General features: G+C 38.0%; 1 protein-coding gene across 2 annotated transcripts in view; it reads right to left on the bottom strand.

The window, feature by feature from the left end:
* Positions 1-3,455: 3,455 nt before the first annotated feature.
* The window catches only part of IPCEF1 (interaction protein for cytohesin exchange factors 1), a 62,122-nt gene continuing 37,977 nt past the window's right edge, over positions 3,456-27,600 (bottom strand). The window contains exons 7-11 of one of the 2 annotated variants that reach the window (XM_042880170.1): positions 27,456-27,517; positions 25,643-25,731; positions 19,926-20,283; positions 9,617-9,807; positions 3,456-6,586 (exon numbers count right to left, since the gene is read on the bottom strand). In XM_042880170.1, the coding sequence (XP_042736104.1) occupies positions 6,386-6,586; positions 9,617-9,807; positions 19,926-20,283; positions 25,643-25,731; positions 27,456-27,517 (901 nt within the window). In that variant the 3' untranslated portion in view covers positions 3,456-6,385. The remainder of the gene's footprint in view (positions 6,587-9,616; positions 9,808-19,925; positions 20,284-25,642; positions 25,732-27,455; positions 27,518-27,600) is intronic. The other variant, XM_042880182.1, reaches the window with a different exon arrangement.

Below are 27,600 nucleotides of genomic sequence, written 5' to 3'. Positions count from 1 at the left end.
TTGTGCACATTTATATTTTGCTTGCTATCTCACTGACAGCCAGCAGGCTGTGCTGAGGGATCAGTTTTCTCTATCAGAAAAAATGCTGAGAACTATTTTCCCAAAGGCACTGCAGAGAGAACCCGCATGTCTGCCAGAGAAAAGCACCTGTCTGCCCAGGATTGAGAAGAGGAAAGATGTACATTTCCACATCAAAATAAAAGAGCAGCTTGTTACCTTGGGCATTATTCCATGTGCTATCAGAGTTTGTATCACACAATTTTATATACCTCTAGTAGCAACAACTAAAATATTTCTTGAACACAAAATGATAATATAGGTATTTTCCCCTTGATAGCTAGCAGTAAGTACTTACTTACTTCCAGCCTATGATAACGTCAGAAGAATTACAACCCCTTTCCAAAAAATGAAATAATCAAACACGACAATTGAGAAGCCAGGAATGGAATGAGATGGCCATGTCCTCTCTTTGTCACTGGTAAACATCTCATCTTCAACCCCACTGAGAAAGTCTGAATGCCAAGGAAAACCCAGTATTTTTATTTTTATTTTTAAGCTGATATAAAACAAGTACCTGAATCATAATGAGAAATTTTATTTCTCTTTTTATAGAACTTCAGAAACTATTACATATTTTGTGCTACAACAGAAGGTTTCTCTCACTTGCCTGCATATCAGAATTCCCCTCATATCAGAATTCCTGCAGCAAGTATGCAAGGAAAGATCCTAAGGAAACAGCTCTAGTTTTTGTAGGATTTTGGCTTACATATCCAGAAATAAAAGAGGTAGCAGAAACACTTGGTTCTGTGTGAAGCAGGGAAAGTAAAAGCACAGGCTGAGATCAGATTAAATCTCACTTGGAATTTGGTGCCTCATGTTGTTTTCACAACCACATGTTGCAAAGTAAAAGAAAAACAAAACCATCACTTGGTGAAAGTAAAGTTTTGTGGGAAGCAGCATCAAGACAGTGCTCTCCTTCTATGAGGAAGAGATCCCCTTCTTTTCTCCCACTTATTCAGCTCCCTCTTCCTTCTTTGCCTGCCCACACAATATATCTTCCTCCCTTGTAATAGCTCTGGCAGCTACTGAACTTCTCTATAAGCCAATGTTACTCAGTATTGCCATAGAAAGTTATCCATCTTGTTGGGTCTGTTCCTTGCTGCCTGACACTACTGAGTTAACAGAGGTGCTAAGAAATGAGCAGAGCAACATGAGGCAACAAGTGGGAGCATGTAGGATGCTGGGGGAAGAGAAGGTGCACTTCTTTCTGTGCAGCTGTAGAGATGAGCTCACTTCATAGGAAACACCCCTCTGTGGTGCTCTGTCTGCTTGGCCTGGACAGCTAAACTGAAACTTTTTACAAAGATCCCAATTCCTTCTTAATTGAAACTGGCTGCACTGAGAGTTGAAAAAATCCAACCATGCCTCACACCTTTCAGAAGAAAGCATAAAGCATGAGGTATCCTTCCTTAGTGGTAGCTACAGCAAGCAATGGAAGAGAATTAGCTAATTTTAAAACAGAACTCCCAAAACTGCATTGCCAGACAGTGGAAAGCGTTTCTCACTCAAACCACTCTTTGATTCTTCCTGGCTCCAAATTACTCAGTTTACTATTAATAATAGTCCCAAGAAGAATTAACTTGTTTTTAGGAACCAGCAGGTCCTATCTTATTATGTAGCAGCAAATTGAAAAAAATCTGCAGTGAAAAAAAAAAAAATGATAAGCAAAATACTCCTTCGTTTCAACTTTAATTGACAAGTGCAAACATAAGGCTCTCGTTCCCCAAGCTGTGAGCATCGCTACATTAAAATCAAGTCACACATGTGGGCAACAAGCAGGGAAAAGGCAGTGCTGAGTTCAAACACTGTGCCTTGAGTTTGCAAGTAGTGAATCAAATAGATTTAGAAGATAGAGTATTAAATTAGTACCTGCCTACTGTTGCAGGCCCTCTCCCTGCATAGTTGATATCCTTGAGGATATTCCTTTAGGTATGGCTATCCCTGTCTACACAGAGTTTAACGGAGTAGGCTCATCAATTCCTCTTTTTAGCTGTTCTTCAACACTGAAAGCTTTACACGACAGCATTGCCATTATTACGCACACGTGGCATTTCATCAGGAGAGTAATTATGCTAAGCATTCAGGAGTAAAGTACCTAAATATTTCCTAGATTGGCATTAGTCTGCTTTCACATGATAGTGAAATGTTTTCCAATCTTCTTTTCTTTATATTAAGGTTGGAAAAGTAAAACAATCATAAGCAACTTCAAGATCCAGAATAATGTGTGCAGGTCCTAAGGCATCTAGGACCCAGGGAGCACTAAAATTCATACAATTCCTAAGGTACGATCTAATCATATAAGCAGTATGCCCTTTAGAAATGCAACAAACTTACATTCTCAAAATGGACCTCATATGTACCAGATGGGATGGATAAGCCCCTGACACTGTGGTAGCTAGCACAGTTTCCCAAGGAAATGAATTTTCAGTGTTAAAGGCTGAGTAACATGAAATCAGTCATTTCATGGTAATGCATCAAGGATGATGAACTTTCAAGGAATTACATGCGTATTCTATTTTTAAGTTTCTGCCAGCTCATAAGCCACTCCCCTAGATTTTTACCACAAAGAAATAAAATAGAAAAACAATAATTTTTCCAGAGCTGACAGATTTTGCAACTTTACTCACTGCAAATTTCAAGACATTTAGTACTCTCTTTAACACCTATCAACCTTTTCTTCCATATTGGATTGCCTAGCTTTTGGCAAGGTTAGTTCCTGTCAGTCTTATGCACAGAAACAAGAATTTCATAGATCATAGCTGAGAGAATTTTGGTCCTGTTTGCCACCTCAATTTTTATTTCATTTAGTAGAGGACCTAGTTCTTGAAAAAGAAAGAACATGGAAGCTTGGAGCAGATCAAAATAGGATAAGTCAAATGTTCAAGGAATGCTGAATGACATCTTAAAATGTCTGCTGCTTCAAAATGTCTCACACGAAACAGGAAATACCATTCTGGCACTTTAACTACAAGAAAACCACTTCGGTTTCCTGCTAACAGAAAGGCATTTCTTACATAAATAAGGCTAGCAAGGCTCTCATTGCAATTAGTCACTCCTGTGTCACCAAAATATATAGGGAGGTAGGAAGGGGAAATTTCCACCACAGCTCAAGAATTTTCCTTACACGGATTTCCTTGATACTTTAAGAGACAGAAAATACAAGTTTTTATATTAAGTTTGTAGGAGACAACTAAGCTCACAGGCTTCCATATGAGAAACAGCATGCTTATACTTTTTTTTTTTTTCTAGTGAAAACTGATTTAAAATTCCCACATTCTACACAGTTTTAAGCCAAATATCACCTTTTTTCCCCCGCATTCCTGACTGACATAAAGCATTTTTTTTTCCCATATGAACGTTTCCTCCAAAAAGAAAATTATCTCCAGAAAAGGAGGTTATATTACATAATTTATTCCTGTTTCCACTGCAACTCAGTATTGAGTAAATCACCAGAATTATATGCAGAAGCAATTCTCAAACCCAGCACGACACTTTTCCTATCTTAGGCAAAGAAATGTGATCTCAACTCACTCCGGTAGCTCATGAGATCTACAGCCTCAAAACAAAGAGATCTGATTTCCAGAAAAGCTACCAGAGACAAACGTAACACCTCCCCACAGTATGAGTCAGTAATGCAGTCCTTCCAAATTGAGACCAATCAAATATATGCTCAGGTACCAGTTATCCTAAATATGACTGAGCAGAGCAAACAGTTGTCCAAGCTTCTCCTGCTGACAATGGCTCCCTGTCACGTCCACCAGTTACAGCCGTTGTCCCATGTATTGTTCTTCTCCATCTGTGTCTCTCACATTGCTGAATGGATGAATTGATTGATGAATCCAGGTGAGAAATGTTGCATTAATTAATAATGCTAGAAAATTAATCCCATTTTATTAACATTTTCACTTCTTATTTCCCATGCTTTCCATTTGTTTGGGGTCTAAAAAGCAGCCGAAGAGAAAGAAGAGAACACTGCACTTGCATAAAACCCATATATTTTTCTTGAACACACAGGAATTCTCTAAAATAATATCTGAATTAGAAGTAACCCTGATCAATAATTTTCTGCTCTTTTCTAAGAGGGTGATATAACCCATCCTGAGATTTCCAAAAACTCAGTAGCTCAACAATAATTACCTACTAACCAATGAAAAGAGAGTAATTTAAAGTCATTTTAGGCTATTTTAACGAAGTCAAAAAAAAAAAAAAAAAAAATAGTAGAATTCAGGCAGTCTGAGGACATTTGTCTCTGCATTTAAGAAACCCGTTTTGCATATCATGGTATAAACTGTGTGAAAAAACGTTGTATAGGCTCCCTACTTCTTTCCGTAGTGTGATTCAGACGTACTTTAGCAAATGGAGTTGGCTAGGAATTTATGCAGAACTGCAGGGCACTGACTAGTGCAGTCAGCAACAGAGCAGTTAAGCATGTCTTTGTTCATAAGATCTAACTATCTAACTATTGAAGATGCTTTTGAAAAGAAATTGCATTACACGCCTTGCTTCTGCATGGTCAGAAATTATCACTTATACGATGGTTTCCTAGTAATATCAGCTTTTGAATAACCTCAGGTTTTTACCTGCTTCCCCATTTAGTCCTTGCTACCCACTTCCAGGTATCATCTAACTTCTAATCCCCACCAACAAATTAACTAACTCCAGTCATTAAGTCCTATGCCAACACTGTTCCTGACCCTCACATTCCTAAAACCTTTTATAATTGAGGCAATGATGCAATCCTGAGAGCAGCTCTGCATTCAACCAGCTACTATCTGCTCAAGTATCCTTCTCCAGTAATGTCTATATCAAAGGAAATCTGTTGACTGTTAACATTGCAACATTAACAATTGGAATTACTGCTTAGTAGGCGGAAAATATTTCATGTTACTACTATTTGTTTTCTTGATCAAGATACAATAAAATATATCTCTGATAAGAACAGGTGAATATGCTGTATTTTGCTTTAAAAGATAAACCCCATTAAAAACTAATGACAGTATCTTTACAAGATAGCAAACAGAAGAGCAGATTCCCACATTACTTGTAGTGGCATCATTTGGAGTATGGTGGGTTAATTCTTGCTTTTCAAAACTCTGAAAAGTTCCTCCTACTTGCATTAATGCTGAATATGGAAAAGCAAAAAACAAACCCTTGCCTTAAAATACACAGATTTTCTTCATCTGAATCACAAAGCTAGGTTGAAAACAGAATAAGCAGTTACAGTAGAAGTATCAAGGTACTCTCCATTCAAGAGCCCTTTCAGTGATTTATACTGGAACAAAGAGGCATTTCAAGTCAACATGCAAACACTCTCATCTAAGTGAGTCTGGTCCATGTCATCCTATCAACATTAGGAAATTCAGCATATATAAATATATAAATAAAACATATATACAGTACATAGTCACATTCATACAAGCCATAAAATGACATATATTTACAAAAACATTTGCAGCTATGCTTTATGTTTTCAGTTCCACTTAAATCAGGAATTTAAGTTTTTAGCTTCTGCCTTGGAGACTTGATCACCTTGCTTGATTTGAGAGTTTGGAATGAACTTGTACCCTATCTACTCATGCTTCTTTAAAACATGGAAGAAGCAAGTAGCCTTCCAGGAAGTTCTGCCAAATCCATAAGAGAAGTTGAAATATGTTGAGATATTATTTACCTCACTGAAGAGCGATTTACATGTAACCAAACACAGAGAGACCTTCTGTTCTTGAAGAATGGCAGTACTTTGGTCTGGTCCATAAATAAATGTCAGTGTCATACAACATTAGGCATTACAAAACTGGGTGTCTGAGAGTGGTGTGTAGTAAAAATTTATGCATAATTTCTACTCATTTTTTCTTGGTTTAGACTGGTAGAGCAGTCAAAGTGAATGAACGTAGAGATGAAAAAAATATATAAATTTTGAGTTACCATACAGGGTCAAAAGGTAGATAGAAGATTACATATTGTTGGCATTGTTGTAGCTTCTTTTATCAGTAAGTTCAATGATTAATACAACCCCAATGATCTGACATTTATATAGTCCATATTATACAGCACTGTGACTTCCAGGAATTGCACATTTACCACTTCTCCTAGTATGGAAAAATATTTGTTCACTGCTTCATAAAACATTCTTCTTAACCCAGATTCAAGCATCCTTTTTTTGATTTAGAGGAATTTACAAAAGGAAATAAAGTTTTGCAGGAGGGGCTGTTTAACTTATGAAGAACACTTGACAAAAAAATCAACCTCACAATGCAGCAGTTTAAAGTGTCTGTATGTGAAGACTCTTGGGGAAAAAAATCTTGCAGTCAACTGTCAATCCATGGCTTCATATAGCACTTTCAGTGACAGGCAGTGGAGTTGTCTCTTGCTCCTCACTGTTCTCTGTAGACACATCCTGGACCTCCTGCTGCTGATAGATGTCTTGAACTAGCATGATGTTTGTGTTCCTCCACTCTCTGTATTTCATCGCCGTCAACTTTGGGTCCTCTAACAACTGGTTAATTGTAGCCAAGTCATGTTCCTTACACTAGGAAGAGATCAAGAGGTTATTTCTCATAAACACTGTCAAGATCACCATCCATAACAAATCACCCTTGGAACATTACAGAACCATGTCACAGGGAGATGGACAATGATCCATTCTCTTGGCAACTTGTTCTAATTTTTATAATCAAGGTTATTGAAGTCAAGTCCACAGCAAAAATTCCTCCTGGTTGAAGGAGAGATTATGATTTTATGCAGTTGTTTTGTTTTGCTTTGCTTTTATAGGATTCTTAGCAAAACTTTATGAACGAAAAGTTGAGAAAATTAGACACTGGTTCATATGCTGGCAGTGTAGCCTTTAAGTAGTTAGTGTACATGTGGGTGCTAATACATTAGTCACCGGATCTTAACAAATCTGGCCTCTACTTCCAGACAGGAGCAGCCTAGACTGTATAATGTGAATACCCTGGTTCAGTTGAAAAACAGGAGTAGTCATGTCATGATACAGGGAGGCTAAGAGACTTGATGTCACAGAATCACAGAATGGTTGAGGTTGGCAGAGATCATTTGGTTCAACTCCTACTCAAGCAGGGTTGCCCAGAGCAGGGTGCCTAGAACCACGTTCAGGCAGCTTTTGAATAACTTCAGCGATGGAAAGTCTACCAATAATACAGGTAACCTGTGCCAGTGCTGTTACCCAAAATACACTTACATTCACATGGAACTTCCTGTGATTCCTTTTATGTCCACTGTCCCTTGTCCTCTCACTGTGTACCTCTGAAAATAGTCTAGTTCTATCCTCTTTTCATATTTCTTTCTTCTCTATTGCTGAGTGTTTCATCATACCTGAGAAAACTATGCCTACAATTGGCTTCAAAACTCCTTGTCAACACATACATATTCAGAATACTTTCTGACTGTAGCAATAGGCTGCCATCACATCCATATCCCACTGCTATTCTAATCAACAATTTTAACACCTCTGAACTTTTCAAGTAGAAAAAATCATTAAACTGTTGGTTTACATTGGTCCTATCTTCAAAACCAATCCTTGTATGAGAGCTTCTGGCATCAGTGTGTAGATACACTGGTAGCCTAAGAGCTAAAGAATAAATAAGGAAAAAGAAGGGAGGAGTGTTTACAATGCACAGACATGATGGCAAAAAGCCATACTGCAGATTTTTTCTGCAGCACTAAATCTATTTTCCCACATTCATTAAGATTGTGACGCATTTGCACACAGCTTCTTTCTCTTCTTAACAACCCAAAGTATGTCTTGTTAATGATATATCATGGCAGAAACATTTATCTGTCATTTAAAAAAATTGTGTCAAAAGACAAAAATTAAGATTACACTGAATGTTGCATTAATCTTTTGCCTCAAAACTAAGAGGTTTCTGTCTAAAGCACTGTAAATATGGATCAGATGCAAAGCTTCTCTGATCTTGAAATTTCCAGTAGATCATTTCAAATTATCTCATGCCTCACGTTTTATGTTAATATGATTGCCTTTAAAAGCACATCATCCTACTGATGCAAAGAATATAGCACATTCCCACTACAAGCATTTTCTTTTCAGACAGGCAATGACTGCTGTGCATAGAACTCTGTTTGTGTCTGTCAGACACTGCACTATATTTGTCTTGTCAATACTCCAATCCCTTAACTTGAAGAAAGAAAAGAAATCAACACATTTTATGCATTGTGAACAGTCCAAAAATGATTTTTCCATACTAAATACAAATGTTAGACAAGTCTAAGTTTGTAGGCACTGCTAATGACAGTTTATACGATACTCCTGGGTTAAATTGTTGTAAAGCTATTCTCCTTGCTCATGTCTGACAGAAAGGCTTCTAGGTTTGCATTCAGATCCAAACTAATAAAATAGATTACTGCACAGCATACAACTCCATTGTGTACTAACTGGTTCTTATGTTTATTAGGGAGGTTCATATTAGGGAAAGACTTAGATACATGCTTCCATATTTGTTTTCCTGTGTCATAAAATAGGTGTGTTTTTTGAACTTTCTGTTTTATAATAAGCTGAACTGCATTCCTGATGCAGAAGGATAATATGGTTATACCATGTCATAAGAGACTTGTTTATCCTGAGGAGAAACTTCACTAGGTCTCATACGGAGCCTGGAAGTCCTGAAAAAGGCAGGACATCTGCACTCCAATTTGACTTTTAGACTGTGTTTTCAGAAAGTTTAAGACAAGCCTGGTTGCCAAAGCCAAGCCTCTTGTTGAAAGTAATCACTGATTGTGATGATCAGAGAAGTTTTTACGCGAACTTCTTCGGGGTGCTATGTCTGAAGCCAAATACTCTTACCAAAAATATGAAAATCGAATCCTATTTCTAGCAAAGCCCTTATTTGGCATTTATTCTTTCTCTTTAGAACTTAAATGTTACAGCTATGCTTTCTGTTTGATTGAATACCATTCATAAGCAGGTTTTGAATTCCCATGGCATTCAAAATGATACTGGGTAAGCAGTCTCATAAATCTTCATATTCCAGACAAATTTACTGGCCTTTTCATGGAATGTTCCCCTAATCCCTCCACCCCTTCAGTCCACAGTACGCTTGCAACATAAAAGCAGGATGCTTTTGTTATTAAATATATTTGTTATAGGAGGTCTTTACAAAGGCTTTGGCACATCCTGTACATTCCCCAGTAATCACAAAGAAATCTTTTCTGGCTCATGGTCATTTTTGTGTCCATCATCAAGGTACTTTTTCTGCTCTTCCTTTTTTAAGGCTCCCTTGTTTATGGCATTCAGCTGAGCTTGCAGGTTTCCCAGCTAACTAAGAGAGATGTTCTTTATTAAATTCTCCAAATGGGCTGGAATTTATACAAAAAGGTCCCTTCTGAACTATTGCCTCCGCTCCCAGATCAAGTTTAACAACAAAACACAGACCACAATTCTGACTAAAAGAGAAAACAATTTCAGAAACTTAACAAACTCTCTGGAGCTTAAAGTTAGTCTGTAATTAGAGTTTGGCTTTATTCTTTTCTCGGCCAAACTATTTCTTTCTCTCAGGCTTTTCCTTGGCTCAATCTGTAATCTCACCTTTAGTGTGCTGTTCAGCATTCGAATTTTGTGGAGTTTCTCATTAATGGAGGGGTTTTTGCTGCGTTTGATAAATGACTTCCTAAGCTCCTTCTTGGTTGACAGCCGGCGATCACCAATGGGAGACAGACTTGCTTGTTCTAATGACTTGTAAAGTCTCTCCATCTCATCATCATCACATTTTTCATGATCTGCAAAGTAAAAAATAAATTGTGTATGAGAATATGAATATGGCAGCAGATAACAGAAACATTATGTTCAGCAATTAGAAAGACTCAGCCAAGTCAAAAAGTAATGGTACTATAATCAAAACCAAGGGCAGTTCTAAGGGTAATCATGCAGATGAGAATGACATACAGCCAAACTCAAATGTTTTTAACAATCAGGTTATGATTCATACAGATATGAGCATATGTTTTCACTGTTCAAGTGTTTCTTTAATGCTCTATACACACCACAGACTTTGAATAACTGTCAGTAGTGCTACACTCAAATAGCAAGCTAATTTGATAGCATCTACACCGATTTACCTTTCCCTTTCATGCTGCACACAGTTAAGCACACTTCTAGCTAACAATATACATGCCAGATTCTGTTTGGTACACCAACTTCTTGTCAGGTATTGATAATTATTGAAAACACAGCAAAGAAGTGAAACACAGAAATACGTCAGAGGCTACAAGAGAAGATACCTAGGAAACAGATTAAAACAGGACACCTTGGGTCACCTAATGCCTAAATCTCAAGCTTCACAGTGCACAGCACAAAATTTGCTTGTGGTGCCTCAGAGTAAAGCCTTAATTACCCCTCGCTCAATTGCTTTGACAGTTTTGAAGCTGCAGCATCATATTCCATGTCAGACAGGACACAAAAGGAAAAGTTAGCAAGCAGCTGAGAATAGAACAGGATAAAATAAGATTTAACAAAATGAAGCAAAGACCTTTTTTCAGAATAAAACAACTTTAGAATGAACAAGCAGGAGCTCAAAATGTGCCAAGCACTGACTGAGGCTTTTGACAGAAGGCCATTTTCAGCAAAAAGCTGTACCACTTCTTCCTCAGAGCACATTGAAGTTTTTTCTATTCCAATATTTGCTAAAGGAAAATCTTAATGTCATTGGTGTTCTCAGGATGCCAGTGAGTACCTCAAGAGCCACTGGGATGATTTTCATGTTTATTACACTGGAGACAGTGGTTTCAGTTCTTCTTAAATGCAGCCCTCCATGTGCCAGCTGAACTGGCAGCATGTTTTTTCTTTTAATTGAAAGTTAAACATTGACTTTTCTAAAGCATCCTTAGTCAGCAAACATAAGGAAAATGTGCTCCCTCCTATTGCAGCAAAAAGACTTCTCCAGCTTCCAGTGCACTCAGAAAGGAGTCTGCTCCTTATCTTTTCCATATTTTAAGAAGTACAGCATCCTCCTACATTCCTCTCTTTTCTAAATATTTAGGTTACAAGAAAGGTTTATGACATGCTACAAATATTTGCCTTCACTCTGTTGCTGGCCTTTTTTTCACCACTTTGTGATTCTAAAAAGGCTGCTGTAATTTGACAAGGACTAAATATAGCTTCCATCACTGGTACAGTGCAGAGAGAGGAAAAAGAGAACTGTTGTATATTTAACAAGCTGTGGGAAATAGGAAAAAAAAAAAAAAAAAAAAAAAAAAAAAAGTGTAAGGCATAATACACTGCAGTAGTATTTCCTGAAAACTGTTGGCTCATGCCATGAGGCTCGTAATTATAACTAGCTTCCTGCTTTCTTACTTGGGATGAAGCAGCTGTTTGTTCCATTAGCCAGTTCCTGCACAGCACTGGCTCAGTCATGTTGCAGACCTCACCCATCAAGACTGCACACCGTATCATTTGCAAATGTAAGCTGTTCTTTATCAGATATCCAAGAGCATACCAACAGAAAATAATTTATTGACCAGACAAATACAAAGTCAGTGTTCCATTTATTTTTTGAGTCTAACTCACAGTGCTAACCTTAAAAATGTTACAAAGCAGCAGCCATGAGAAAACACCTCTCTGAATATGTTTCTTCTGTCAGGTACTGACAGTAGAGGTTAAGTACTCTTATATCTTCTGTGCATTTGTGGGTGAAGGTAAGGAGGACAGGACACTCAGCACAGAAAAAGAAGCAGGAACTAGTGTAAGAAGAACCTAGCAGAAGGCTCCCTGATCATGCATATGATCAGTACTGTGCACTTAGCTCCTGTATTTTACAAGTTTGCAGCCTCAAACTCCTCTCCTATTACTTATTCTTCCACTACTCCCATTCCCAGAAGGAATCAGGTAATTTCGGAGGGAGAGGAAACTCTGAATTCTTCAGATAAAGTGTGGATTAAAGGAATGACAGTGAAGCCAAACAGAATTTCAGGAAACAGCTGGAAAAAAAGGGTGAGTGAAATCTACAGGCAGAGTGGAACCGGGTGTGAGCCATACAAAGCTTTGGTCTCCACCTTCATTTATACTGGTGGGTAGAAAGCTTCTTCTGTAACAAGTGAAGAATAACAAAACAGTATCTTAAAACTGCTTTTGTAAAGAAGATACTGTTGCATTGACAAAGAGTACATCTGCCAATAAACTGAGGCCAGACTGACACAAATTTAACTCCGCTGCCCTGAGTTCCCCTGAGCTAAATTCAGAAAACAAACACCCATGTTTCACAGGTTTGAAGCCATTAGTGAGTGTACTAGTTTCGTGGTGTGAATTTTAGGGGCAAGGGCTAATGGAGAAAGAAGAGAGGCATTATGTCTAGCAATCAATTAACAAAATCAATAGAATGATCAGTGATTAAAAACAACAAAAAAATCATATTTCTTCTTAATCCTAGAACTGTGCAGTGCAGTACTTTACAAGCCTCTTAATGGAAGGAAACTTAGCAACGCGCTACCCATAGATTGTCCCACAAAACACCTGAAATAAAATTAATGCTTGATAACAGAAATAAGGTAATGTGACTCGAGGTTTAACATGGACTGGGATTTTTTTCTCTGGATTCAGACATTCACAACACACTTGCTCAGAATTCTGTGTTGCTTATTTCCTTCTGCATCTCAGAACAGACCCCTAACCTGTCCATCAGCAAGTCTAAGAGAAAGCTCAGGCATTCCTGTACCTGGTTTGTATTTCTAGTCATAAGTGATTCAGACTCCTATAAAATCTGGCCTGTCTAGACCTACTATTGAATTGTTACAAAATATTTGCTTTCCATCACAAAGTGAAAATTCATGCAAAAAGCACATAGCACTCAAGCTCGGGCATCAGTGTAAAAACAGATTTGTGTGTCAGGCTCCCAAAAAAAAAAAAAAAAAAAAAAAAAAAAATGAGCTGCCCCTTTGCTGAGTTTTATTAATCTCATAAGATTTATGATGATGGATATATATAGTCTGTTAAACAAAAACTTATGTTGCTGTGAAAGTAATTCTTCCTGTTTATTTCCATGGAAACAACAACAGATACAAAGAGCACAATTGCACTATTTGATTAATTCTCAGCTACAAAACACTGTTTCTTGACACTACCACCACCACTAACATTTTTACCAGGAATGTACAAGAGCTGGTATGCCATGCTTACAAAAATCTTAATGGCTGTCTGGAACGTGGCTAGTCTTTCACCTTACTGACACCATTAGTGAAACACAACACTCACTGCCCCACATCCCCCACAGTGCTCACATCCACTGTTCTATCTCCAGAAATGTTCAGTAATGTCAGTGGATGTCAATAGCTGTCAATTTTTTTTCCTCATGGAGGAGTTCAGTTCCACATCTTTGCTTCATATGCACTTCCATGGCAGATACCACTCTGTCATAGTGTCCCTCCGCTGCCATCTGTTCCATGGCAACAAAATTTAATGGAATATTGGCTGGAAGGTTCAACCACTACTGCCATACCATCTGCCTCTGATGTGATGGGCCAACATAATAAGATTGGAGGCATTACTTTCAGAGCAGTCTTAATTAAATGGGCAAGTTGGTCCTCACTAGTACTGCTCTGAAATGAGGTGCTGGAGCAGGTCCAAAGAAGGGCAGTAAGGCTTGTGAAGGACTTGGAGAATATGCCCTACAAGGACAGACTGAAGGAACTGGGACTGTTTAGTCTGGGGGAAAGGAGGCTGAGGGGAGACCTTATTGCTTTCTCCAAGTATCTGAAAGGTGCTCACAGCAAGAGTGGGATTGGTCTCTTCTCACTGGTGACAAGACAAGGGGAAATGGCCTCAAATTGTGCCAGGGTAAGTTTAGGTTGGATATCAGGAAAAACTTTCTTACAGAAAGGGTTGTTAAGCACTGGAATAGGCTTCCCAGGGAGGTGGTTGAGTCACCATCCCTGGATGTGTTTAAAAGCTGTTTGGATGTGGTGCTCAGGGACATGATTTAGTGGAAGACTGTTAGTGTTAGGGTAGTATGGTTAAGTTGTGGTTGGACTCAATGATCTTTAAGGTCTTTTCCAACCTGAGGAATTCTATGATGCAGCTCTCTTAACTTTGTTGAACTCCATAGTCGGGAAAGTGGAAAGGAACCAGGAGTGACCCCAAAAAAGTAAAGTCCTGCGCTGAGGTATTTTAACATTGCAGGGAAACAGTCTGTTTATGCTGAGACAATGAAAATGAAGTGAGATTTCAGGCTGGCCAGAACTTCTTACGAACTCCATTTCAAGAGGAGTAAAACACATCTTGTGGCTCAAAGCCACAAAGGAATTTTCACCAATTTGGAATTTTCCTCTACCTAACAGGAGATACCACAGACAAGAGCATGTTGCCAGAGGCACAGCACATCCGTTTTGCATGCCTCAACTTTCAGCTTCTGCATCCATGTCAGTCAACTTGCCACAGGTGGGCGATATTACAGTATAGAGACTCCCCACTCTGCAGCAGTAACGCAGGAGCCTGTCTGAAAACTTTCAGATATAAGACTATTTAAGCCCAAAAAAGTGAAATTATCCAGAAGTTTTCAGGCAGCAGCTGTGAAAAATCAAGCTGATTGCTTCCCAGTGGTGAAGAAATAGAAATTGGCAATGATTTGCATGAAGAATATTTTGTATTGAAAATCATCCCCAACAGAATATATATTACTAACTCTAATCTGAACCCCAGAAATTTAAGTACTTATTCTTCCATTCTCTAACTGGGATGTCATAGCTCTCCAGCTGTGCATTAATCCCAGGAAAAAAAATCTTCTTCTTTCTCCTGTCTTTGCTATACTTACAAGCTTCTTGTGGCTGTGCCAACTCTCCTGTTCCTGAATCTGCCAGAACATTTGATACCAAGAGCACTGTATAAACTCAGGCTGGAGAGAGGAGATGAAAGCATTACAACCCACTTATGCCCTTACCAATCCCCAGTATACTCCCTATCCATTCTCCATATTAGTAGTCTTTCCAAAGGGAAATGACATGTTAGGGAAATCACATTTCTGAAAGAGCTACAGACCAGGAAATACACAAATTAAAAGGATCTGTCTTTGACCAACTCCTCATTGGCTAATGCAGAACTATAAAACCAAGAGACATGAGAGAGTGGGAGCAGTAATGGGAAAATTACATTAACACTGAGAGCTTTTGATTACAACAATACAGCGAGTTCAGCAGAGAGGGGTGACATTTTTAACAGACTCCAAACTCTTCTAAACTGGAAACAGCACAAATAAGTATCTCTATTTTCAAGGTCAGAAAATGTAACAGCATAATTTTCACTGTGATTCCTAAAGTGTTTTTAATCTGAAGCAAAATGATCATTCAAATACAGCTGTTCTTCCACGCAGCGCAATATAGGCGTGCCTGTTGGATAGTCTCAGCCACAATACAGCATTTACTATAACTTATGCAGAAGGAACAAAGAGGCCAGAGTACACCAGAAGATCTGTTGTGGCTATTACTGGCACAGGCAGACTCAAGAGGGGAAAAGGATGTAAGTTCTGAGAAAAGAAGGAATTGACCACATCTAGTTTCTATGTAACCAACTCCTTCTCGCAAAAACAATCCACATAAAATTCAAATTGTTTTCAAGAAGCTTCCCAGGTTTCCCAAAATATCAGTGCACATCAGCTCTTTCGCCAGCTATTATGAATGAGCCAGAGTGAAATAAATAAACCAGAGGTGGTACCGTAAAATTTTCTTGCCAAGATGCATTAAGATCATGTGATGGTGATTATAAAACCCTCAGGAACCACAAGGAAGAAGGATGTTATTGCTACAGTGGAAGATACCCAAATAAATAAAAACACACATTCCTGTTGACCTCTCAATTTCTACAGCTTCCTTTTGTTATCATTGTTTTTGATGGTAGTGGTGGTGCTGTGTCATGGTCTGATACTTTCTGTTCCAATGGTTGCCAGAAGAAACACAAAAGATGGAGTTTGGCTGCAGTGTGTCTAGCCATCCCGGATGGGGCAAGAACAGCTTCTGTACACAGAGCACGTAGTCACATATTTGTTTGTATTCTTTACTGTTTCTTGTTTACCCGTCAACTTCTTTGTGTCAGCACTGAATCCTCTATCACTGTTCATGTAAAAGGCTGTAACACTGAAGTATTAAATTATTCCCATTAAGTAAATGGAAATACAATCCTTTTTTTCTATACTTTTGTGCCACTCTCTGGTATGTAACCTCTGCCCAGTAATCAGAGCTGAGCAATAAGTCTGAGACTGCTCATAACACTGAGAGCTGCTGGAAAGTTTCTTCAAATATTATTTGGTACATCTCCTCATTCAAGATGTGTACAATTGCTCAGCAGATCTCCCTAAATGATTTTCACTGAGAGAAAGAAAAAAAAAGCCTATAATCACTTAGCTGAACCTGTTGCTTCCTTTACAGGGTTTCACCCATTTTCCTCTTTGAGAAATCTCTGTCTATTTTACCACTACAGGTTCCTTTCTCACAGAACCACAGAATGGCCAGGGTTGGAAGGGACTTCGAGGATCATGAATCTCCAACCCCCTCAGCACATGCAGGGCCACCAACCTCCCCATTTAATACTAACCCAGGCTGCCCAGGGCCCCATCCAATCTGCCTTAAACACCTCCAGGGACGAGGCATCCACAACCTCTCTGGGCAGCCTGTTCCAGCACATCACCACTCTCTCTGTAAAGAATTTCCCCCTGACATCCAACCTAAATCTTCCCTCCCTCAACTTAAAAACATTTCCCCTTGTCTGCAGCTATCAACCCTTTCAAAGAGTTGATTCCCCTCCTGTTTGTAGGCTCCCTTTAAGTACTGAGAGGCTGTAATGAGGTCACCCCGCAGCCTTCTTTTCTCCAGGCTGAACAACTCCATCTCCCTCAGCCTGTCTTCATAGGGGAGGTGCTCCAGTCCCCTGATCATCTTTGTGGCTCTCCTCTGGACCCACTCCAACAGCTCCCTGTCTTTCTTGTACTGGGGGCTCCAGACCTGGACACAGTACTCCAGATGGGGCCTTACAAGAGCAGAGTAGTTAGAGACAGTCATCTCCCTCCTTACTTTACTTGTATTTACATGAAAAGTTCTTCCCACTGAGGCACAGCTATTCTTTCTTCTTTCAAGGTAACAACTTTTCTCCTATCAACTTCCATGCCTGACTTTTGCCAGGAAAAACGCTCTTTGGTTCTTGGAAAACTTCTCCCCTAGGTCTTGGCTGCTAACAGCTACAGCTAACAGCTCCTCATGGGATTTTTCTAAGCAGAGCATGGCTGCTGCAAAGCAGAGTGCATGACAGGAGATTTTCTATTTTTACAAGGAAAAGGAAAGTGTATATACATGCAAAAGCTCTGCGGGCAGAGAGTTCAGAGACCGTAGGATTGTTCTGATACGTCCAGGGGACATGCACTTTAAGAACATGCACCAGTGCAAGGTGTACCCTGCTCCTTCTGGGTGTAATCGCATTACACTGAAACACGAAGAGCTGCAAACAACATACTGTTCAGAAGCACTGAAAAGTAAATAAGATGTACTACACTGGCAAATCACCAAAGTATGCCCTCTTGTTCCACATCAGATAACAGTGGTGTTCTTGGTAGTTACTGTAAATCATGAGGTTTTGCAGATAGATATCCCCCAACTTGAAATTATCTCACAGTATTTGTGCATGTCCTTATCAACTAGCTGCAGAGGGAAATTCTTGAGGTATAAGCCACAGATAGAGAATTATGGGTTCTTTTTGATAATTTCCATTTGGAATTGAATTGCTACTTTAATTAATCCTTTTTTCACCTCAATCTCAAATTGAAATAGCTTAAGTAATCTCCTTACAAATTACTTCATTTAGTATTTCAGCATCCATTACAAGAAAAAAACATTACCAACATTCTCCATCTTCTCATACTATGCAGAGTGATAAAGAATAACAAATGTATGGTATACATCTTACTTGCTCAACAACAGTTATCATGCAGATAGTAACTTATGAGGTTATACAGTTTCTATAGTGACTGTCTCACTAAAATCATCTATTTCTGTAATTCTATCACAGATAAGCAGCATGGTTAAAACTGATGTGTTCTGCAGTCAGGGCTGGCTTACCAGTGAACAGTGAATGAATTTGTTTCCCCAAGAATATTTTTGGAACAATTAAACTATCTTGCAAATGGCAGAAACATACCAAAATATGCCTTGATTTACATTTACTACATCATCATACAAACCTATAAAATTCTTCTTTAAATGATTACGATTGCATCTCACTAAATCTGTCAGCATCCATAAAACTACCTGTCACCCTTACAGTTATGATAGAAAGCTTTAGCCTGAGCATTACTGCAGAAACATTGACAATATCAGAGTATCATATTCTGAGCAAAGGCTGAAGTTTATACTACTAAAAAGCAACCACTGAATCTTTCTCAGTGGGATCGAGAAGCCACCATACTCTCTACGGCTTACAATCCAACAGTCCACCTGAATGCAATCAAATATGAACTCCTGTGTACACATATAACCTGAGACACACACACAAGCAGTGTGTCTCTTGGTCCATTCTAAGAATATTTTCCAAAGAGATTAATTGGTCAGATTTAACCCTAATATTCAAATTACAGAACATGTGCTATATACTTGTCACAGATCTTTTTAGGGTCCAATGTACAGCCTTTTCACTACTTTCAATGCCAAGACAGAAAAATTTGTAATCAGATTTCTCAGGAACTCTTCTAAAACATTTATTTTCTTCAACATCATTGAAATAAGACATTTACTCACTCTCAGTTTTAATTCTTACTGACTTTCATTGCTTCAGAAAACTCTAGCAGGGCAGCTTCATAATTAAGCTGAGTGCAAAATACTCTGACATTAATTTTCACTTTGTCTGAAGCTTCTACTTAGATCAATTTTCAATATCTTGGTGGGTTATTTTCTTTTTTTTTTTTTTTTTTGCTTTGTTTTGTTTTATTTCGTAAAATCATATAACAAAACAAAGGTGTGCTAACTGTTGATAATTGTAAAACAATTGAAAGTGACAATGTAACTGATGTGCCTTACACTACTTTAAGTGATTCAGCTCCTTGCTTTCTGTTCACCTACAAAGATAGGTGAACATAGGTAATGGACTGAGAATCTTCTCATTTTCAGTATGATGTATGCAAGAAATACCTTTTAAACTTCAACAGTTCTTTAAGCATGGAGAGAAGCTTTGTTCAAAAGGCAAGATATACAGTCTTGCTATGACTGTGTTAATACTAACAACAAGCAAATTTTGTTACTGTACCGCGTTTTTTTGTTTGTTTGTTTAACAGTATATTTCAGTAGAAGATACCTATGGAGATACTCACACTCTTAAACAAAATCCAGCCTTTAAGGACTTTCTGATTCAGGACTGCACTTGTTTTCTCTTGTTTACAATGAAGTTCAATGAAATGAATAATGCATACATAGCGGAAGTGAACACAACTGTTGACATTTTTATAGGTAAGGTGATCTAACTTCTCATTTATCACTTCTTACAGACAGTGTTTTTCTCAGAGTTCAGTTTTGTGGCACTGCATATACTGTGATTCCACCTTTATGTCATGAAACTTTCTTAACACTTGGATTCAACTCTAATTAATAAACGACAGCTATCCTGAAACAGATGAAGTTAGTAAAAACACATTAGGATTTTATACAGAGGCTATGATCTTAACCTATATATAAAATTTGAGAAAAATTCTAAATATACTTACCAATTCAATAGTGAGTTGTATATTTAAGGCACAATAAACCAAATATTTGTCGTAAAAAAAAAAAAAAAAAAAAAAAAAAAAAACCATGCCATTTTAAAACTCTTCAACAGAAATATGATGAAAGAGAGAGGAAAGGAAGTTATGGGAAAATCCCAGACAAAACTCTCATTATCTCACCTTTGGCGAGTGTTATCTGTCCTGCTGCATCTGGCACAGTTAGGCAATGTGCATCCAGACCTAAGAAAGTGTTTTCAGGTCCACCACCAGGACAGATCTGACTTTCTGCTTTTTCTCCACAGTCTACTTCTGTCTGCTCATCAGATTGAATCTGTACACAGAAAGTTAAAGGCTGATCACTCTCTTCCATGGCAGAGTTGTTAACGAAGTCAAGCAGAGACTGCCTCTCAGAATAAACCACTTTGGACGTTAAGGAAGATGATGATTCTTGGGAATTGAAAGTGCTTTCAGGAGAGGAAAGAGAACAAGATGCTTCGCTTGACAGAGTTGATGTCAAAGAGGATTTCTGTTGATCCTGCTTTCCAAAAACAAACAAGAAAAAAAAAAAGAAAAAATTTTTTTCCAAGTTATTATTTTTTCCAGGTTCTACACCTCATAGATATACAACTGAAGTGACAACTAACCAAAAACTAACATAATATTATAACATTTCTTGTGTTGTCTATATGTGGTTATGGCATTGGTGGATTTATTGAATACTTCAAAGTAGCTTTATGTTCTATGGTTCAATGCCTCATTTGGGGTTCTTTTGATGAGAGAAATAAAGTGAATGGAAAAACAGTGAAAATGACTATGAGACAAAAAGGATGTGTTCAACATGGTATTATTTTCTTGCTTTGTTGTTTCTAGGCCTTCAAAACTTTTTTATTTTTTATTTCTAGTTTCCTTGTGACTTAGGTTCTGAAGTTGTGAGAGGTTGGTTGCCTTGCTTCAAGTTTGTTTGTATCTGTGTGATAATATGGTTGATTATCCATCCAAACAAATAATAAAATAAATAATAAAAAAATAAAAAAGTAATAAATAATAAAATAAAAAATAAAAAAGTTTTGAAGGCCTAGAAACAACAAAGCAAGAAAATAATACCATGTTGAACACATCCTTTTTGTCTCATAGTCATTTTCACTGTTTTTCCATTCACTTTATTTCTCTCATCAAAAGAACCCCAAATGAGGCATTGAACCATAGAACATAAAGCTACTTTGAAGTATTCAATAAATCCACCAATGCCATAACCACATATAGACAACACAAGAAATGTTAAAGCAGAATTGAAATGACCTCAGCAACCAAAACCATTTTATCCCATCCATTCTAGGGACTAAATATTTGCCAAGAAGGCTGAACAAGTACTGGTGGAAAGAAAAAACAGGCAGTCATGGAGCAGATGGCATAGAAATTGGAATGGTACAAGATCTGTGCTGCTCATTCACTTGCCAAGATTTATATTTGAGGAAATGAATCTGAAAACGGATCCATATTTCATTAGAGATGCATCAGAATTAAGCACATCTTAGGGTTCTTCATACTGTACTCATCACTCTGCCTCACAAATAATGAGGGCACAGAGACAGCTAACCTATGGGAGCAGCAAGTGAGAGAGGGTATAATAGATGCATGATTCCATATAAGGAAAAGTTAGAGAAGAAAAAGTTCTGAGAAATACGTAGTTTCTCAAACAAGCAAATATATCTTTGCTCACAAAGCTCACAGGCTAACAACTCTCTCTACAGCATGCATTTGCATTGACTGATTTGTACTATTATCTGTTAATGAAAATCAACAAGAACTAACACTACTCTGTTTTCTACCTACAAAAAACCACTAGCATATAAGCCAAGATAGTCAATTGCATAAGTAACACACGGACAAGCACATAAATATACGCACAAATTAATTAGAAGATGATCTATTAACAAATAAAATAATTGAAGGCATAAGGAAATAAAGATTCAGATTGCAACCCTTAGTGGAAACCATGAGGAGGTATAAGACAAAAGCCAAATATTTTTTGTCTGCTACTTCAGAAATTTCCTGAAGTAAATTTCCTGCAGATGATCCACTACTGGCCAGACTCAGAATCAGAATACAAAACTTGATGGAGAGTTTTATGTTTGCCACACATATGCAGAATAAATCTCCTTAAGTATTAAAATAGATGATAACTAAACTGGAAGTACTGATAATTAGCAAAATGGTGTTGCTAGGGAAACCCAAACAAGCTGCAAACACAATAAAGGAGCAAGGCTGGAATATCTATCAATAATTCACTGGTAAATTAGAAATAAAATGTATTCATATAAAATAAACCAAGAGGGATTTTTTTTTGGATTATGCTATAAAAGCTTCTGTAATTCATTTGTTGCTGTAAGGTATACTAATTCCTTTCTACATTAAGAAATGTGAGTGCATTTCCCTGAGTTTCTAGTCTAGTAGTCTCAAGTAGCTATTAATCACTTCATAAGATGAGATGACTGTGGCTCACCATTTGTTTGTAGCACATTCTTTATTTCTCTAAATATTCAAAGTTATTCTTCCAGACTGTTGTAAACTCTGCAGGACTACATCTTATTTATATCCCTATTACAATAAGTGTGACACTGTGTTTTAGTTGCATGTTTGATTTTAAAAAGGAATTCTTCACATACTCACTCTAAAGCAGTGGGCAAGAAGGCATCTTTTTGATCTACGCATGATGTAGTTCAAGATGCCCATGTGAGCACAAGTGACCTGTTCATCTATCCAGGAGTTCATACTGAAAAAACAAATTGTTGAATCATAGAATTGTTCAGTTGGAAAAGACCTTAAAGATCATCAAATCCAGCCACAACCTAACCATACTACCCTAACAACCCACTGCTTAATCATGTCTCTGAGCACCGCATAGCGTTCATACAGTCAAATAGACCAAAAATTAAAAGCCGTTGTTCATACGGTGTTGATAGTCTGTCTAATTTCACTTATTTAAAGTCTTAAGAGCAAGATGTTAGATCTCACCTCTAATTTTACTGGCATTCTTACATTAGAAGAAAAAGAAAGTGATGCTGAAATGAAAACTGCCTCAATGAATGGAATTTCTTGTTTCTATTACATATTTTTGTTTTCATTTTCATTTTTTGTTAAATAAAAAAAAAACTGTGAAAGAATAAAACAGACTACCACAACATATTTCCCTTTTTCAACACATTATGTATACATGTTTTTCTTGGCATGACAAATGTTTACGTGAGTGACAGAGTCATTCCTTTGGAAGTTTTGTAATCATACATGTAATAATAAAAACTATATATGGAGACACTTTCAAAAGCAGATGCCTAAGCTGGCAGATCATAAGGATTCCACTGCAGATCAGTGTGTCTCTAGGTATTTATTTAGAGAAAAAAATTATCACCATGAAACACCTCAGCAGCTATTTTGGAGTTGCTGCAATCTATTTACTCAATTGAGCTGCTGATTTTTGAGCCATTCTCATGCAGAGAAATTAACACAGATGATCAGTTAAGCTCTTGTCCTACAGATGTTTAAGTGTATTTGTTCTTCCCTTGCTTTTTTCTTTCCCTACAAAACCTGCAAAAACACATAAAACTAGAAAGCTTATAATCACTACTTTTGCTTTTAAAGTTTCAAAACTGTTTTATCGCAGAGAACTAACAGCAGCTGAAGTTTTTTTCAGGAAGTGCAAAGTGTTTACTGCTCTAAAACGTAATGTAACAGAATCTGCACCTGGATGGCTGTTCCAGACTAACAGTTTCCAAGCCGGAGTGGATCTCAAGAAGCTTGGATGCCCTCCTACTTCAGACATCATACATTTAATTTTCCAAAATGTCCATAGCTCCTAGTTCCTATTTTGCAAAATGCCTTTGGCATTTGGAAGACAGAATTATAACTTATAAAAAAAAAAAAAAAAGAAAAGATATTTCCAGTCTGAGTTTCCAGCATAGATGTGTTTGCCAGTTGCAAATTGCTGCCAGAGCATAGAGCAGAGCAGTGGCAGCTGGAGCTCTTTCCAGTTTCCATTCCTTGGGGTGAAAATTTGACTGATTGGAGATACCAACATTCATCCACAGGAGTGGGGAAAAGGGAAATCAGCAGCTAGACATAGTTACTGTACTATGACCTTCTAGACCTTGACTAGAAGATGACCTTCAAGAGGAAGGGTGGAGGAAACAACACCCCTCAAGCACCTGCACTGTTGCCTGCCTCCCACATGTTCCATGCTAAAACGTTGAAGGCAGCTCTTAAGAGAAGCATACAGAAGGAAGGCAACCAGAGATCACCTCTGCAGCTACAGGCTGAGAAGTAGCAGGAAGCCAGAAAAACAGCAAACTGAAAAATAGCACCTGCTTAAAACTCATCATCTGGAAAGATGCCTGTGTTCACTCCGAGGTGAGCAGATGGGAAAGTCATTTACTGTCTCCTGAAGCCGATCCATTGAGGTATAAATTTCAAGATGCTTCATTATCGGCCTTCAGCCCAGAATAACTCTTGGAGATATATTGTCAAGTTTCCTGTATTCTCCAATATTTATAGCCACTTGGCCACATTTAACTTTCAGTTAATACGGGCAATAAAGAATCCTATTATATAGAGCATCCTCTGAGTGCCAGGTGAACTGTTTTACAGTGATTCATGAAGCACAACTGTTTAAGGAGAGGAAGTGAAGACTGACTTATCTGACAGAAACAGACGGGGCAAATAGATGACAATACAACACAGAGACCAAGCTTAATGTTAGCTATCTAAAAATTGACCGTGTTCATGCAAGCTTCTCCAGCTCATCTATGTTTTTCAGATTTTCTCTTTCTTCACTGCCTACATGACCACCAAACCAATGGATGTCATTTTAAAGTACCATTGCAAGAACCTCTACTACACCAACAGGGTAGCTACTACATTTTTTATTCATCCATGAGATGCAATAATCACAGAATCACAGATTCTGATCAAGAAGATTATTTGGTAACAAGTATATTACTGAACATGCCTAGATTTAACTTTCAGCTGGGAGAGTGAAAGGCTTGAAGTCAGGATTCTTCATTTCAGCTGTATTACCCTCCCAAACTGAATTACTCATGTCCTAATGCAGAATTAGTTAAACCTTGTACCTTGAACAAGTACCTTCATATGAGAAGAAATGAGATCACTGTGAAGAACATCAATAGTAAGGCTAGACTAACAGATCAAGAACTGGCTTATAAATAGGAGAAGCACTTGATTACACACACGAGGGTTCATGCTATTTATTCCAATTTCTGTAAAAAAGCGAGGTGGTAGTGAATATTCTGGACATGCTCCACAATGAGGTAGAAGGACAACATAGATTTTGGGAGTATAATTATTTTCTTTTTTCTAATGTCTTTTTCAGAGTCATAAAAGGAAAGAACTGACATAATCCCTGTTAGAAAACACCTCTTGCCTTTTACCTCTCCTCTTTGCCACAAAAGCATTTTCAAATTCAGTCTTCTAAAGAACAGCTCAGTCGAATACATAAATCTGTTGTATAATGCTACCAACATCACCAAACAAAAGATTTCGGATTGAATGAAGAAATATAAATATTGTGAAGACTAGGTTACAGTTGCATGTTAAAAACCTCATAAAGACACAACACACTTATGAAGCACAGTAACACCTTCCATTCTCAAACAGAGTGAATATGCTTTCCCTTGAAGGAGGTATTCTTGTCAGTGTGAGGCGCTGAGCAGCATGGGCTACAGTGCTTGCATGAAAAATCACTGGGCAGAGGTGAGAGGAAACAGTGCATCCATATCTCACAGGCGCACAGCGAGAAAGTCTCCAGTCTAACTGGTAGCTCACCACCTGGAGAATGATTTGTTTCAACCATTGAGCAAGTAAAACCTAATTATGGTAATACTTACTAACTGAGGAGGTGGTGGCTGGGCCACATATGAGGGAGGCAGTGTGTCTGTTATTTCTGGGTCATCATGTTCACTTTCACTATAGCATTCTGAGGCAGACATGGAAAATAAGCAAATATAAAGTGTTAAACCAAAACTCATTTATTCCTCACAGTTGCTCATCAAAGTTCCCCAAGCAAAATGTTGTGGTCTATAAGATGTTAGTGCCTCCTATGCTGAAAATTAACCCACTCTTGATAATGCTCTGCTGCTTCATAGCAACATTTTCTTCTATTATTTTTTAAATAAACTTGCTATAGATGACAACACTAGGTGTCGCTGCTCCAGATAGCTTTACCACTAAGAAGTGGTTCTTTTTTCGTCCCTTCACAGCCTTTAAATGAAATGCTACACAGTCTGTGACAGAACTTGCAGAGACCTGTTGCATGTAGCAGATGCTGTCTCTTATTCTCTGTAACTAGTAAATTCTCCTGGAGCTGGCAACCAGCACTGGAGTTTTGGCTACAATTCTGGAAAAAATAGATTGCTCACATGATGCTTTGGAAACCATAAGACACCTTCAGGAGACCTTTGTCACCAGAGGGTAATTTGACATACCACGTGGCACAGTGGTACAGTTTCAGAGCTAGCAATAGAAGTAGACACAGTACTCTCAGACCATGCATACCATTAAAACAAAAAAAAAAAAAAGAAAGAAAGAAAGAAAGAAAACCACCAAGCTGACAGACCCAAAATCTCTTGAGAGGTGGCAAAGGGGCAGTCATAGTTTTCAATTGCATGTGTATCAGAGGGAGGTGTCTTCCAGCACTTCTCAGCTACTTTTTAACAGTGGATTACATGAAGTGCTAATTTGATAAAATGAGACACACACAAGAAGGAGAGGTCACAAGTTAGGCATTCTATTCCCAGGGCCTGGCTGCAACCACTGAAAAAGATAACTTCCCTCTGTGAAATCTCCCAGCACACACTAGCCATTCAGACCCATAATATTATCCAATCAGATGTAATTACTGTATCTTCTAATTTAATTATTGGTGGCATGCATGTAATTTCAGGGTTATAATAACCATAATGTGAGGGGAAAAAAGTTGTGAGAGAAAAAGATTTTATACACTGGAGAGAAGTTTCTAAGATGTTAACAAAATGAAACTTTCTCTCAGTACTGCTTGGAGAATCATAGGATTTTTAACAGCAAGGCTGTAGTTTTGTTTAGTGAAACTACGTGCTGGAACATCTTAGCATCAAGGACTGAGAATGGCTACAGTCAGCCCATATCAAATTCTAAGGCTCTGTGAATGATGTGTTCTTGAGGAGCCCTTGGTAACAGCTGTTTCTGATACACTAAAAAGCATCTCAAAGAGTTACAGTGTGTGACACAGAGGGGAAAATCAAGTTGCTGGGAGCAAAAAAGTGGCTTTGTGTAACAGCAGTACCTCTGCAAGGGTGCATCCACACAAATATGTCTGTGGGTTTCTTTTCTGAAACTCTCTCGTGACAGATCCTGGAGCATCTGTGACAAAACATCTGTCATATTTTGCTTCTGTTAATATTTTTTGGCTCTCCTATTTCAAGTCAGGTTTAATGACTCTCAACTCAGTCAATACAGCTCAAAAGATCAGTGGCCTCCTTTCAGCGATACCTTATCTCACCAGTGTTTCTAAAGCTCCTCTGCACCATGTCAGTGTGTCAATAGGCTCTGTGGCCAGACAGACTCAAGGTGACAGTTAAAGAAAAGATCTGACAAAAATTTAGCCCATCAAAAACTGTAAAGGATATCATCTGCTTAGACACAAAAACTGTTCTAGAAACATACCTTCTTCGCTCTTTCCATTGGGTGCCTGAGGATCTACAGCGATCCCCAGCTTGCTTAGCCACCTGTGTTTGAATCAGGGAGGATATATTATTAGTGATATTTACATGCTATTTTGACTATTTCTCCCCTTTCAACATGTATATTC

Source organism: Lagopus leucura, unplaced genomic scaffold, assembly GCF_019238085.1.
Source record: "Lagopus leucura isolate 7727_CA_CO unplaced genomic scaffold, USGS_WTPT01 Super-Scaffold_73, whole genome shotgun sequence".
In the NCBI taxonomy this organism is placed as follows: Eukaryota; Metazoa; Chordata; class Aves; order Galliformes; family Phasianidae; genus Lagopus; species Lagopus leucura.
This window is presented reverse-complemented; position numbering and strand designations above follow the sequence as displayed.